Source organism: Lytechinus variegatus, chromosome 3 (assembly GCF_018143015.1).
Source record: "Lytechinus variegatus isolate NC3 chromosome 3, Lvar_3.0, whole genome shotgun sequence".
In the NCBI taxonomy this organism is placed as follows: domain Eukaryota; kingdom Metazoa; phylum Echinodermata; class Echinoidea; order Temnopleuroida; family Toxopneustidae; genus Lytechinus; species Lytechinus variegatus.
In genome coordinates, this window is record NC_054742.1 from 41961636 (window position 1) to 41978765 (window position 17130).

At 33.6% G+C, this 17130-nt stretch overlaps 1 protein-coding gene across 1 annotated transcript in view; it reads left to right on the forward strand.

The window, feature by feature from the left end:
• LOC121411057 (neogenin-like) overlaps positions 1-16592 on the forward strand; it is a 62206-nt gene extending 45614 nt beyond the window's left edge. Inside the window, exons 22-31 of the mRNA XM_041603540.1 lie at positions 716-784; positions 3842-3910; positions 5201-5689; positions 6074-6844; positions 7182-7541; positions 8880-9188; positions 11499-11591; positions 13711-13848; positions 14501-14643; positions 15478-16592. Of these exons, the coding sequence (XP_041459474.1) occupies positions 716-784; positions 3842-3910; positions 5201-5689; positions 6074-6844; positions 7182-7541; positions 8880-9188; positions 11499-11591; positions 13711-13848; positions 14501-14643; positions 15478-15585 (2549 nt within the window). The 3' untranslated portion in view covers positions 15586-16592. The remainder of the gene's footprint in view (positions 1-715; positions 785-3841; positions 3911-5200; positions 5690-6073; positions 6845-7181; positions 7542-8879; positions 9189-11498; positions 11592-13710; positions 13849-14500; positions 14644-15477) is intronic.
• Positions 16593-17130: the final 538 nt, after the last annotated feature.

Here is a 17130-nt window from a genome sequence, read left to right on the forward strand (position 1 = left end):
TGTGATGTCAGTTGCAGTAATGCTTAATTCCTTGGTTCAGGCCCTTGTAGCATATTTTCAAAGCATACATATATTCTAAATAAAAAGTCCTTTAATTCTAAACTGTCCCACTGTTAAACATATAGTCCCTGTCACCATTTGCAATCAGAAATACTGGGCCAGAAGACATTGAAATTGTTTAGAATGACTTGATTAGGACTTAAATATGTTTTTAGCAAGTTGTCGTCTGTGTTTTTTGAAATCCACATTCATAACATTTGATTTTCAATTAGCCTATTTGATTGTATGTAGTTATTTAACATGTGCTTAATTTGTCCAACCAAAAATGCTTCAGTGCTTAGGGTTTTTTTTTTCATGATAGAATCTGTAATACTAGATACAAATAGTATTTTTATGATAAATGATGCAGAAAAAAAAGCTAATTCTAAAAAGCTTACTATGACACAAACTGTTGAAGCTTTTACTGATTTTAGGGGAATCCTTTTTATGCTTTATTTAGCTATTACATTGATATGGTCAATTATTTATCACCTAGAGGTTTCTACTATAATTATAGTTTCACCTTCCACCATTTGTATATTTGCTGATCAAGAAAACATCATTTTTTTTGCATTTTAGTTGCTTGTATAATATGAAAGAATTATGATGACTGTGTGAAGCATTTTATTGCATTTAACTTGATGGTGGCTTTTATGTTATTATTTGGATTGCTTAGAACATACTTCTGTCTACACCACTCGTCATGTGTCTTTTGCTGATCTAGCTCCCATTAATGAAATCAGAGGTATACAATGCAGTCTATTTTATTGGAATAATTAATAATCAAACACCACACCATGTAATCATTACCAATTCATATTTCATAGTTTAAAGAATAAACATGTATTTATCATACTATCACCCCATGTGTATCCATACTTTGGTTATATATTGATATAATTAATGAAAATAATAAAACAATAGTAATAATAATCTATTCATGTTGCCCACAAAAATTATCCAACAATAAGGATGTATTTTACCACGTAATATGAGCTCTTAATATGTAGAAGTAGTATCATATGCTTGCAATTTAGTTGAATAGATATCCTTTGAGTTTTGATAGAGCAGTAAGATTTAGTTTAAACCAGGACATGATATAAAAACTTGCTGCAAGTATATGCATACCATTCTTAAATAACTTACTGAGCATGTTTGATTGATTCCTGTTAATACATTTCATCATGATCAGACTACTAGTACTTCATACCCATTTCAGTGGTAAACGCAGCTTTTTTTACTTTTACAAACACATTCAAATTAAGAATAACACAATTTTTGTTCCCTTTGTCACTCAACACATGAACATGGAAGATTTGTTGAAGCCAATTGAAAAACCAACTTCTCCTATCTACTCGTCTCCAATGTGTCCCTATGCTGCTGTACCACGCAAGAAAAAGAAGAAACCAGGTACAATGTGGTACCCCTTTAGTACCCATTTGTTACCCCCTACCCTATTCTCATATCAGTGCAAAGGAAAAAACCCTGTCTCTTATGTTTTACTTTGACCACACAAGGATGATAAAGATTAGGTAATATGTGGTACCTCTTTTTGAACCCATTTCCTCACCCCCTGAATCTAGCCCTATCTTCCAAATACACACACAAGAAAAAAAAAGAAGACAAGTTTTAATGTGGTACCAACCCACTTAAAAATAAAAATCAGGTGGATTACTTTGTGTTACCCATTCAGAACCAATAGTTCCCTTATAATCAAGTACTTGTCTTTTCTAATAGACACTGTCATATCTGGAGCATGTGTCATAAAGAACTTTGTTGTTATAGTAAATTTCATTTTGATAAGACTCGGCGATTTATAAAAATCAAAGTTTTCACAGTGGGTAGCATATGGGAAAGTTATTATGAAAAATCTATAGCTTAAATTCCGAAAACCAAAATCTAATTTCAATACAACATGCATATTTTCATTGTTTCAAATTCCGTAATAAAAATCAAATTTGTTTTTGCTAAAGAAACAATATTTTTCCCATTTTAAATGGATAAATGAATATCCTTCATATAGAAATAGCTGCCTGTACTTGACTGCCTCCCTTATGACCAGCCATTGTTCATTTTAATATTAATACATACTGACCCATTAATATCACCTGATACCGTAATTGTAATATGTTTATTATTCTCTAATGTATTGTAATTCTGAAGGAATTATTCATAACACAGTAGTTATCAAAATTTAATTTCTAGTAGTTTGGTATATTTTACCATTTGTAATATATTAAGCACTACATGTTAATCCATTGGCTTTGACCAAGATGATTCCATGTTTTCATCTTTAATTGGGGTATTTCTGCTTGAAGCAATGTGCAAAAAAAATGTGTCGATAAGGATGTTCTTGCACCAACACAAAGAATTTTCAATTCTATATCCTAGAATTTGCAAATAATCTGTATTGATAAAAAACCCTCATATTTTTCGTTTGTACAAGAATATATTGTTTTTCTTAAGAGCAACATACGTTCTCCCCTATTTTGTAATTCTGAGATAATTGTACCCTTGATCTTTCCCTCTACTTTGAATTCCTAACTCATGAAGACTCTCTCCCGCTGAGTGGTAAGATATCTCCTGTAGCCCTTGGGGCTTCGGCGACTAGCCCCAGTGCAGATATACATTATAAACAAGGTACTCTTTAATAGAACTTCCCCTGTCTCTCAAGTCATTCAATGTAACATTGACAATCTGTATAAAGATGTAGTCCAGTAAATGGGTGGAGTGATGACAAACAGTAATTAGTTGTCAATCATATTGTATTGCTCATGTTTAACAAATGTTTAACCATAGTCATTCCATATTGTAATTTTACCCATTAATAATCCATGTTTTAATGAGCACATATCCGTAGATGATATCTGGAATTAATCATAGTATTTACCGAAATCATATGTTTTTGGTTACTTATTTCAAAAGATGAAAATGTGTAGAGGTTGTAATATATAGTATAAAAATATGTCTGCTTAAAGCTTAAAAAAAATTGCATTTTTAACCGATGAGAGATAGCTATGTATTGAGCACTTTGCTGAGATCATAGTTTATGGAAATATCATCATATGTGATATATGATATTTTCATCCTAACCAAAGTACTTGAATACTAGTATTAGTATTGTTGTGATAGATATCACATGTGATTATCATAGAAACATATTTTGTGACTGAACAAGCTTGGTGAAATTATCTATCTATTGTTTTGGGGTATTCACAGTTTTGTATCATTAAGAGTTAAGCAGAATGCATTTAGTCTGACTAGTAAACATAGCATTTGGTGTAGCCATACAATGATATACCCTAATGTATACATTATTAACCATTAACCCTTCAGTAGTACACTGTGTTATGTATTTCTGTATTCTACTTTGCTAAGATGTTGTATCAAGATTTACATCTTAAAGATTCTAAAAAAGTATACTTAATGTTCTTATACTTTTACAATTGATTTTTCAACTGTACTTGTATATGCATTACTCTCTCTCTATGTATTCCTTCTTTTATCCAGTGTACCACTTATCTTCTGATTTAAACAAACCTGAACAATATTATGTCCATGCTGTACTGACTGAGATTTCATATTACCAATGTGGACATGATTATTGATTTTACAAATTTGCTTATATTTTACTTATTTGTGCAGCTAAATGTCCCCTTTTTATTCATTTGCATGTTTATTTCCATTTCATTAATCATTTTTATTTTATGATTTTAGTCTGTGAAACTTGTGAATATTGTGCCATTAGCATGTTGCATGCCTGTATTATGCTTTGTCTTGCTTTGTGTTTGTGTATCTGTAGTATCAGAGAGTTATGTACCTGCCCAACGGAGTCAAGTTGAAGAATCGGTTCAGAGAAGTGAACGAGCAGGTAATAATGTAAATAAGGAGAATGTAATTACTTGGGTACCTTGATAAAAGTCTTAGCCACAGCCTTTCTTCTTCTCCCTCCAAAATCTACAGGGCCCCGTCTTACAAAAAGAGTTGTGATTGATCCGATTAATCGCAACTATGGACAGCCAGCAGCGTCAACATGTTTTATTCATGTTTGTTCAAAATATTTTCTATATATTCATACATAAATTGTTTTCTGAAAGATTCACCATGCTTCTCTTAGTTTACAAAGGACATTGTGCGAATTTCCTGTAGAAAAATTTATGACATTGATGGATTTCCATAGAGTTACGATTGATTGGATCAATCATAAGCCTTTGTAAGATGGGCCCCAGATTATCGTATTACACTAAACAATCAGGAAGGTAGTTTTTCAACTTTAGGCAAAGATATGGATGTGACTTTGATTAAGTTATCTTTCTAAATATGAAAATTAATTTGATTCAGCATGCTACATAAGACCATTATATTTGGATTGAGAGCGCACAAACCACATATGTTGTTCTGTATCATAAAAATTGCAAGTTACATTCATGAAATTTAAATAGATGTTAGTAAAATTACATGATTAACCTGTTTCAAATCTCGAGTTGAATGCTGACCACTTATTGCCTCATGTTAATGTTGATTGAAAATGCATTTTATGTAAAAGTCAAAGATATATATGTCCTTACTGAAATTTATGCTTGCTGCGAGCTGGTTACTAGCAAGCAACTAGTTGTTGGCTCACTTGATAAATAAGTGATTGCAGTTAGCAAACAGTACATACTCACTAAATGATTGCCTAACAATTTTTACAAACTTATTTAATCTATCCCCTAGATAGTCACTCACTTTATGTGAGGGTCAGTAAATTCAGTAAATTAATCGTTAATCTAAAAATATATAGTACAAGATAGTTCAGTGAATTTCCAAATTATGTTACACTATTGCTATTTTAGTGAACAGTCCTCCAATCTTTAACAGGACATTATAACAAACATACTTCAGTCTTGGTTTTGTGGGATTGATAAATTATCAATACACTTTTAACGTGAACACTCATTCATAATGCGAATGATGGACAATCTACTAACTGCAACGTGATTAGGTCATGTGTGTACAACACGTGTCTATAATGTTGCTTTCTCTTGTCTGATCGTTATTTTTGTCTTCAGCTTGCATGTTTAATTCTTATTGCATGATTTATATGTTTATCAGTGGCATGGTTGTCATTTGCATGTTTTATGTTTTGTACCCCACCCCTTCCCTCCCTCTACAATCCTAGCTAACTATGCAAATGTCAAGAAGGGCGAGAAACCAAATGTCAACATCAACACGACCAATGTTCGAATTGAGGAGGTCAAGAATGAATACCCTGGAAATGATGGTTACTCTACCCTGGGCAGTATGCATTCTGAGATTCCAGAGACGAGACCTCGTGAGAACTCAGACTCTCAACAATCTGCTGTTGGTTATCAAGATGGTCAGATCGTGACCTTCCCTGATGGTCACATTGTGGCCAATAGTGGACTGAGACCTAATCCATTGACCATCACCTTTGAGGAGACGACTACTACGCACTCGGTGGAGAAGATGGTGCCACAGTCAGATGGTAGCAATGTCAAGACTGTGTCAAGTCACCAGACCTTTGCCAAGTCCTACTCTACCTCAGATGCATCAAGAGATCGCAACCTACAGACCATACTACAGGATGGCTTAGACAAAGGACCACTAGCCATTGACATACCTCAGAACTCTGAACAGCCTCTCAAAGGTATGGTTTCAAACTTTCCTAGGATTCTGATCGAGGTAAACCACCATCTAAACCCTTTCTTATTTTGAAGAATACTTCTTTTTAAACTCTCTCTCTTTTTTTTTCATAGTATGACATTCATGGTTAGCTATTTGGTGATAAATTGTTCATTATTTTGACTTCATTTTACAGAGCCATAACAATAGACAATTTAGTGTGACCTCGAAGGAAATCTTGTCTCTTTTGTTTGTTAATGTTATCCATATTTTAAAAAGGAATTGTTAAAAACTATGGACAAATGAAGCCCAAGAGTTTTATTTTTGAAATTGAATGAGATTATGAAATGTGGATTTCTTGTTTTCTCACTTGTGTTCTCACTTCCTGTCATGCCTTTCCTTCCTGCAGCCATCACTGCTCCAACTGTCAGCAGCCTGAATGAACAGTCAAGCTACCGTAACAAGTACAGTAGTTCCCATGACAGCAGCAACGCCTCTACAGGGTTCAGTCCTGAACTTGGCAGGGATTACAACTACAGGACTAGTGAAAGTTCCCAGAAAGAATACAACTACAACACTCTGGACAGTGGCATTGACACTGGAAGGGGTCATGAGTACCGGACTGGAGGTTTCAGGATGGACCCAAGAGGAATGGTTGAAAACAGCAGCTATGAAGAGACCCAACATTACATAGTCCCCGAGCACTCTCCTGCAAGTCCACCTCTAGGTCACAGTGCCATATCACCGACCTTCCATGATAACCCAAGGATTGCCAGCCCCGTTAACCTGGGTCCTAGCCCTCCTCCTCTATCGCCCACCATGTCCAGGGGCCTGACTCGGGATACTCATCTATCATCCAGTGCTATGACACTACCAACCTCGACCAGCCGTGGCCTTGGCATGGACAACGGCAACTACAAGAGCAGCTCAAGCTATCAGTTCAGAAGCACTTCCAATATTAGTGATATGAATCATGGTGGAGATGCTCGCGGTTCATCGACGATGGGTGGGATGGGAAGTTATCGTAACAAGTGGCACATGGGTGAGGGTCGGAGTACTGGCACCAGTGCCTTTAGCCCCAATCTATCTGAGAGTATGGATGTCGACAGAGAGACGAGCTTTGCTAACAGTGTGTATTCAGGTAGCAAGGGAACCAGTGACTATGCCACTGACTCTAGAGGTATATCGCAGTTATTGTATTTGTTGATAGGTTTTAGAAAATGAGTTGAGATAAACAAGATTTTGTTATTATTCATCATTATACTTGTATAAACATATCAAAGCAAATTTGAATAATAAATTTTGCCTTTGTATAAGAGGAAACTCTCTTGATGATAAGATTTATGAGAGATTTGTGAAGTTAAGATCCTCCAGTATCATATTAGTCTATTGTATGCATCTTCCCATATCCTGCAGCTTCCCACCTATTCTAGTGTAGAATATGTATGTCTTGTGTTTTAGATTGGTAGATGCATGTTGTTTTTATGTGATTATTCTGCCTCTCCTTCCTCTCCTAGTGCATGCATCCCTGTCCTCCAATCACCAAGATGACCCCTCTTCTGCTCCCATTTCAAATGGCACCAGCCAATCCTACAAGTCCAGTTCCTACCGCTATGGCTCCAGTGGCACCTCCAGTAAAGGGGGCTTGTCCACTGGGCTTGGCGGGGCTTCTTCTGGAGGAGGTAGCATGTCGTATGGTGGTGATGTTGATGGGTCTGGTGTATCCAATGGGCTATCGACTGGTAGAGGGTATTCCTCGAGCCATTCCATGTCTGGGAGTCACTACTCTTCCAATAACAATAACTCCACGGGTGATGTCTTCTCTGACACCGATGCAGAGGTCGCTAGTACTATGAGTCGTGCCAGAAGCCAAGAAGGTATACCAAACTCTAATACCAACTAACCCAGTTATGACTTCGGGAGCATAGCTACTTGAAAAGTGGCTTATGTAAAGTACATTGTTCCTGTAGTAGGATATACAGGAATAGATAACTGGAAAGCTTCCATGATAAAATTATTCACATTAATCTTGCTAAACTGCAAAAGAATGCCTCATATCTCAGCTCAATGTTTACCTGAAGTTCAAAGAACATTTATTTTGTGATTAAAGTGATTAAATGACATTTGAGTGATTACCTAGGTCAGAACCCCAATAAGTTTTCTGTGAAGGTTCTCTGTAATAAGCCAAAATAGTCAGAATTAAAAGAACAGTTTGAAAATCAGCTTTTTTTGAAAGAGGGAATCTACCTATATCTACTATTAAAGTTTGTAGTAAGGAAAGTCATCTAAAATAATGGTAACAAAACATTATCTGACATCATTTTGTTACCGTGGATGATTTCCACACTTATTGCAGTATGCTCATTCATGTTTGAGTGAATTATAACCCCTGTTATATCTTTGTCATTTGAATCTCTTCTAAAAATGTTTACATTAAACAAGCCATTATATGTAATTGTAAAGATTAGAGTATGCTCTTTAAAATTATATAAACTTTCTAAAACTTATATTGACAGATTTATTTGGGGTTCTAAGCAAGGTGAATACATACTTGTATGCTATGTGGCGTAAACATCAATATATTTTATTGTTTCAAATTATCAGAAGCAAATATATTGTGCAATTCAGGATATTTTGATGTTTTTTGAAAGGAATTGAAATCTCTCTTGCTTCAGCTTGTGGAACAGCTTTGCTTTAGTTCTAAAGTTCTCTATATTATGTTGCAGTAATTTTCTTTTCTGTGCTACATTGGATTTTTAAAAACTATGTAATTTTGTAACCGACAAACTTTTAACTAGAAATTCCCTAGTATAAGAAAGCTTTTCACAGAATATGCAGGCCTATATAAGATAATTAACATTCCTTATTTGCCACTATTTCTTTGCCTCATTCTCTTTTTACTGCTACATTACTGTAATTGTCTGTATATTTGTAATTAATTAACATATTTCATATGTGGAATTGACGAATGAATACTTTAAAACAAAATTAAAGGTTTGAGCTAACAAGAAGTGATGCTCTTAATTAGTGTACTCTGAGATGCTTGTATATACACCAATATCAGATACATTAATCTTAATATATATTCAACTCTTCAGCCCTATACCCATTCCATCAATTTTGCGAAAATGAATACCTAGCTAACAGTATTTTTAATTTTCTATTGCAACTTTCTTTTAATGATTATATTTGCATTCTTCCTTCCATCCAATAAGTTTTACACCATCGTCCTCACATGCCCCAATCCTCTTACCTTCAACCTCCTTCCCATCACCTGCCACCACGAGAGGGCATCCTCCGTCGTGCACACTCTGCAAATCTCTACCGCGAAACCAATGACCCAGCACTGGATCGAGTGTATTTAGGAGAGCTAGATGACACAGTGTCTGAAATAGGAATGTCAGAGTATGCGAGACGACAAGCCAGGGTCATGGCTCGCGTCAATCACACTTACAAACAACGTCTAGTTTCAAAGGCTATGTCACTTGATCACGTAGCCATTCAACAAACCGCTAATAGAAGAGGTAGAGAATAAAAAGACTTCATTATATTATTATAAGATAGGTTCTAATGATGCTAAAATGATTTAATATTCATTTAAAACAATTATTCAATCACCATTTATGCATAATAAGGTATTATAAGGTATAATTGAATGACAAGGAAGTTAGCGAAACTTATCATCCAATATACTCTTCAAATATATGTCAATGGTAACCTTTATGTATTATATACATCCTATGTTTTATTATGATAACTTAACATTACTCTTCAAGGTAAATCTAGTAAAAGTTTTAACTTTGGTAAACATCATATACTGTATATCAGCCATTGCTTAGAAAGTTAAGGTTTTTTATGATCTATCAGGTTTATGATATTATTGTTTGCTGAAATAGAAATTTTAGGCCCCTAAATTGATAATGCACTCATGAAGTACAATTTTTTCTTTGTTTTGCAGTGTTTGTTTTCAAATAACTAGTTAAGCTCAAAAGCACTCTATGTTTGTATCTGTGATGAGCACGGTGTGAAACATTAGTTAGATAATTTTGACATTGAGTTTATGTTACAACACTTCCATTCAGGAAACCCTTTTATCTCCAAATCCTTACTTTTAACTTTTTATAATCGGGATGGAATCATAAGAATTCTCTGTCATGAATAAACCTGCGAAAGAAATGAATAGGATGTCTACCTTATTATCCAATGAATAGTGTAGATGGTACAAATGGAAGAGCTAATTCAGATTGTAAGATTCTCCATTATGTTTATACTAGCAATGAAAATGGGTGTACACACTCAATGTGTCTTTTCTTTTGCTCTTTATATCAGGGTAAAGAATGGGAACCTAACAAGTCATTGGTGTAAGCTATATATCCATGCCTTTCCTCCACTTCAATCTTCTCTTCATCCCTTTATCATATTCCCCTGATACTGAACGTTATAATTTCTTCTAAACAAATTGTCATTAACTGATTTGAGTTCATGGTTCTGTTCAGAAATATATAAAAAGTTTGGGTACTCCTCAAATGGTTTTCTGTGGATTTTAACCCAGTGGTATACTTAAAAAAAACTGCAACTGGGCAAGTGCCAAAATCATGCCTCTTGACACACTGGGACAACCCCAAAAGCTAGCCCCAGGGGCAAGCATTGATATGTGTCTCTTCTGGCTTATTATGCCCCCATAGTCTTCTTTTTGCTGTTTTTCATATAAAACTTACATGTTTCTGTTTATTTAATTTTGTTTGTGTGTGTCCCCTAAAAGTGGCACCTTGGGCCTGCAACATTATAGGTATGCCACTGTTATATGAATCAATAGTCAGCTAAGATCGTTTATCATAACATTCACAAACTAAGAATGCTATATATTTTTAGATCTTTGAGGTTTTTCTTAACATGTGTTCAAAGTTATTCTGATTTCAAGCATCTTTCCTAACATAAGTTTTCCAATAAATCAATTTTATTTTCATAAAAATATTGTAATATAGTAATGTACAGTCCAATTGTGTGTCTCCTGTTTAATGGGAATATTTAGAATACTAACAATCTGATTTTCTCACTTTCTATTTCTCTCATATTTTTGTATTTCATCAACATGCTTAATTGAATCCATTTATTTCCTATCTTGATTGTTTTCTCTACAGGGATTCTTCAGTATTATAAAATATTAATTATGACAATCCTTTTGTTCAATTTCTATCATTATATGATGTATTGAATTAACACTTTCTCTCCTTCTTTACACTCCTATTTTTTTCATTCACAGTGGGTTTACTAATATTGCTCCAGTATCCATTTATTGATTACAATTTTTTTTTCCATTTTAAAATTTGACATTTTGCCTTTCAAGTACATGTACCTTTTACTAAAACAGTGATTTACTTCATTGTATCTAATAACATGGAATGTGTTTTGTCATGAATTTGATAATTTTGAAGGAATAACCATGATGCAAACATTAATTTTTTGTTATTGTCTATACTAGATATGAGATGTAATGTTCATTGATTAAATTCATGAAAAGAAAAACTGAGCAATTGATAGAGGACATTATAGCCATGATGTGCAGTTGACATAAATTGCTGTCACAGTTTTGCATGAAACTTGGCTGCGGAGTCCATGTAAAGCGTGCTGTGTAACTCACATTTTAAGCAAACTTTATATACAACATAAATGAGAGCAAATCAAATATGTTGAAAGACACTTTATGAAAATGACAGCACACCATAGTCTCAGCACTTCACTGAAAATATTGACAATTTGGTGCATGTACTTTTTTTTTTCAATGTGTTGACCTGACGTGTTTCTGTCTTTTCCCCCTCTTTCTGGGATATCAGATAATTTGGTTAACACGCAGACCTATGACTTCATGTCTAATGCTTCAACACGCTCTGCTATGTCTGACAGACCTCCATATGTTTATAGCTCAGGTATTGTCAAGGGAAAATTTCACTAACGTACTCTTTTTTGCAAGGAGCATGCACTGCATTGCATTTGAAAATAGAGGTAGATTCTGCTTTTGCACCTTTTTTTTTTAATCTGAAAAGAAATTTTTGCTATTAGTAGTTTGCTAAATGTGCTATGAATATTCGGTCTAATTTTCCACTGCATTTATGATAGTATCAAACAGCATTTGAAGTATCAGAATGGTATTGTTTCTTCATATTTCTAGTATGCTTAGGGTAACAGAATGAGTATTGTTATCACACATTAGATCAGTGTGCAGAAATAATCACAATTATGTCTTGTCCAGCTGGACACCATTTGAATTGCAAGACATGACCTTGCTATGATATCATTACAGTGCTCAACTCATATTTTGAGATTTAATCTATGTCTGGCACAACGGATGATATAAATTGAGTTTAAAAAAATGTTTTAGGTAACATACTCAATATAATCCTGACACCTGCAAGTGTCATCTTCACAAAATTATGAAAGGAAGTTTATACTGATTATTGATGAGTTTTCAGCTATTAAACTGATATTTTAATTGGTCATTGTTTTTACTGAAGAGGCAAATTATTATCAGAGTGCATGGCTCAGTTCAAGAGCCTCTGCAATTACATATGTGAACTCAACTACCAGGTATATCGATACAAAGCACTTATCTAGATTTATGTAAAATCTTGATATGTATATAATGATAATATTACATGTGCTTTATGTACCAGAAACATTTCTTATCTTGATGCTTATGCAAGCTTTATTTTTTTTCTTAGATTTCTTTATTCTTTTCTTTGAACATACACAACATTTAAAAGTTTATATTCTTGTTTTTCTTTGTCTTTTCTACTTCTTTAAACAAATCTATAGAGAGTAGTGTTTCTTTTCTTCTTATTATTTCTATTATAATCATTATTTTATTTTATCTTCCTCTTGATCATTTCTATTGGAAGGCTTTTAACATTATTTGATTCATTTACTAATATTTGCATTGCATTTGTCCTGCATCGCACAGTCCACAAAGTCTACTGAAATAACTACATATGCTATTGTCCAGTATTGTACTTATACTAATATATGTTCCAATGGTGTACATGCAATAACCAATCTTTGTAGTTGCAGCTTTATGAATTGGCTTATAGCTCATTACAGATTTACTAACAAATCATAGATTTGTGCTGTGTTTTTTTTTTGCCATCATGCTATTTTGTTGTGAGTTGATTTTTTTAAAGCTAATAGTTGCACCCCATATGCTATTTGATTTATTTGAATATTTTTTTGTATTTCTGCAAATATTCTAATGTTCACATGGCTAGTTCTAGTATGTTTGGTCACTGTTTAGATCAGTAGTATATATCTGTTAATATTGTGGTTCTAAGTTCATCTCAGATTGTCTTACAAAAGTGGTTTCCTGAAAATACAATTAATTCTATCTCCAGCGGGCTATATTTCTGTAAGCTGATTGAATGAATTTCAGGGACAAATCTAAATTAAATATTGCTTCCTATTAACTTCAGAGGCAATTTTTCATTCAATTCCTTTAAATTTCTCATTTTTGTTTGTCCGTACAGTAATAGTATTGTGAGCTATTACAAGTGATCTGTCTCCGTTTGCATGTCCTCATAAAATAAAGTTGAATTTATAGTTGTAGATTCATTTTAATATGAAACAGGGCTGTCATACTGAATCCATTGAATCATGCCCTGACCAAAATTCTGCAAAAATAGTTTTTCCATGCTCGTGTAGTAGAAGAATTCTAATCACAGTTTGCTTTGGAATCTTGATTTTTAATTAAAAAAGGCTGTTAATATATCCAAAGATTGCTGAAAATAAAGGTTTGATATATTAAAGAAAATCAATAGGACACATTTCTTGACATGTGAATTTATCTATTTTTTATACAGAATATTGATTATTAATAATTCATGGTATCTTAGAATTATCAACAATTTGGGTAATGTAATACATACATCCCTTTATTTTATACATTTTAGTTCTGTCATCCAATATCCATTCATATGAATAATGTGGTTGTGTGTTAAATAAGCTTTGCAATATAGACAGTATCTTTTTACACTAATGTCTTGTTTGAATGTCTAGCAGGTTACCATAGCGATACCAATGCAAGCTCTCAAGATGAGTCCGGTAGTCAAAACAGTGGTACTGCACCCCGCACCAACCCCCTCTCTAGCTTCACTGTACCCGCTCCTCCTCCTCACTATCAACATCCACAGGCCAAAGGTAAGGATGATGATGATGATGGTATTAATGATGATGATGATGATAATGATGGTATTGATGATGATGATGATGATGATGATGATAATGATGATGGTAGTAATAACAACACTTGTTCATGATGATGATTATAATAATCATAAGTAAAACAAGAGGCAAAACAATTTTGATGATGTGGTTGATACTATTGATGATGATGAGAATGATGATGACAAGAATAATGATAATAATGGGGATGTTATGGTGAAATATGATTTTAATTGTTATAATGATATGTTATGCTGATAATTTTGGTGACAATTAAGATGATGGTGATGATAGAATTGGATATAGTAAATGAAAATGTGGTTTAGTTACGATTAAAATTGTAATGATAAAATAATGATGTCACTAGAAGTGGTCATGAGCTTGATGATCAGCAGTAGAATGGTATGATGATGATGATGTTAATCACGGAGGTGATGATAATGGTCATGGTCATTATAGATACAGTATCATTCTAAACTTTGAAGACACCACATAGCTGATTTATATCTAGTCACGAGACTTGCAATATTAATGACATCAGTCAGTTACTGCAGATGATAAAACCAACCACAGATTCAGTTAAAAATGTAAATGATGAATACTTTTTGTATTGTCTCTGATGCTGTAGTGAGGATAACTGCCCCAACATACAGTCCATTGAAGAGGGGTCAGCCCGGTCCTGGAAGAGGTCGTGCTCAACCCATGGCCGTTATTACTCCTAAAGCACCTGATGTTACTTATAGAGGAGTAGGTGATGGAAACAGCCCAGGGGTAAGGATTCATTTATTTGTTCTTTATGTAATAATCCCATTTTTGAAATCACAGTCTATCCTTTCACCTCCATTGATTGATCACAAGGATAATTTGTACAATTTACATCAGCCCTATGTTCAGTTGCTAAGATTAGTCTTACGAAACCCTGACTGAAATAGGTCATTCATCTATTCTTTTACTTTCCCACATTTTTTAAAAATATATTTTCATGATTTTTTCACTTCTCTTTTCACCAGGTATTTTCTGTTTATTTAATCTATCATTTCATTTCTATTTTTCATCAACGATTCATTTTTAACTGTCTCCCCTAGTAAGATTTGATAAAATGTATTTCTGAACCAATATGTTTTTTGAGAACCTCATCTTTCAGACTAAAAGAAACAACATGGAAGACCAACAATCTCAAACTGGAATTCATAGATTAAAATGTTAAGATTTGTTATTCCTAAGTGAAATGTATGATATTATCGAAATAAAATTATTAACAGGGAAAGTGATTACTGTTGATATTATTTTTCAATGTAATTTAAAAGATATATGTACTCAGGGCCACACTTAATTGAAGTAATATATATTACAGTTTCTTTGCCATCTAGTGGTAACTTCCATGAAATCCCTGACTTTGAGTGGCTGTTGAGCATGGTTACCATGGCGGCTACCATTGGATGGTGATGATACCATACCGGTAACTTATAAAACGAGGCCCTGGTGCAGTTGAGAGAGAGAGAGTAAGTGAGAGTGAGTGATGGTGTATTAAAGAAGTGGATTATGCCTTCAAGCATTGTACTCATACCTTTCCCTACTTGATTTTCTTTTATGCTCCATCAACAGTCAACTGTGCGCACATTCAGTGCTGAAGATCTCAACGCTGAGATGATGCACCTTGAAGGCTTGATGAAAGATTTGAATGAAATCACACAATCCGAACTACAAAACTGATTCCATCTACCATCTATATTATTCTAAGTGCCGGTTAATATGCTGTTGTGATGAGAGAGGAATCAACCGTTTTCAGAGGAAAAAAAAGTGGACATAAAAAGAGCTATTTTGTACATAATATGAAACAGTAGAAGATGCAAGCATATGTAAATTTAAATGCAGTTTTGTCCAATAGGAGAATATCTACATGTGGAATAGGTAATGAATGAAATTGCAATTGCTTTGTAGAGTATATTTCAAAGTGATTTTGTTGTTTTATGTTGTGCTTATATTTTGAATGAGTTTGTAATGGTGGGCCAAAAAATGTAGGGTTTAACATTCTACTTTTTTCTCTTCAAGAAAAGAGAAGAAAAATAACTTCCAGAAGGAAATTTTCTTCTATGTTCCATATTGAGGAGTGGTACATGATGTGTTTTGAGATTGGGAGGTTTATTATTTTGTGATTTTACAATGAAACTCAGATTTAAAGCAATTCAATGTCCATTTTAAAAAAACAACAACTCATGTACCAAACATGTGTCTCTATATGTTTACAGATCAAGTACCAGTTTTTAACAAACTGTAAAATGTTAAGTATTACACACTGCTATTTATCATTGTTCATATGTGATCCTGTCAGTTTACTACTGTGTCAATGTCAACTCAAGATTACATATCTTAAAATCTCCAGTTATACAAAATATGCAAATAAAAAATAGTATGAACAATAACATATATGTAGTTGGTGATTATTGTTGTCTCAGTTTTGTGTTGTAAAAATTGCTCTATCTATATGTAAAGTAAGATAACATGAACATGTGCCTATATAAGAAAAATTTAAAGGGAGTTCATCTTTGTGAAACCGCTGACAAGACTCCATTGAAAGCAGTCTAATTCTTGATCATGTATGACAAAGATCGATTGTATAATTAATTTACAATTGACTGTACATTGTGGTCAATGCAAATAATCTTGAAAATTTTCATTATGATCAGTTGCTGAGATTTGTGTTATGGGGATCTGAATGGGAAATATTCAGGTTAGCATTACCAAGACAACAGCTCATAATTATGCTCATATTAAAACCAGTAAACACCTTGTCTTGTTGGCAGGTTTCACAATAATGCACTACCTTAAAGTATAGCTCTCCAAATTGTAAATGAATGTATTAGGAAGTAAACGAGGCAATCATTTGTCATGTAAATGTGTAAAGGTAGCATATTTTTTGTCATGGAGATATTAATGTAAACAGGGTGCTTGTTTTTTAATTTTTCTGTGGTATTGTTTCCCCATGTTCACGAGTTAGGCTGAGCACATAAGAAATCATCTTTTGTACCCATGTGGTGCTTGAAATATATCCTTATTTTCTACAGTTCTTTCAAAGATGTACCAATGATGATTATCTGCCAAAATATATGGCTGATTCTAGATGAAAGTTTGGTTTTTGTTTGTTAGCGCTTCATCCAGTGTAAGACTCATAAAAGTATTAGATCTGGATGATATTGCAGATTGTTTTTATTTGAGGGGTTTTTTATTTTGCTTTTTAAAGAAATTAATATCATCTGA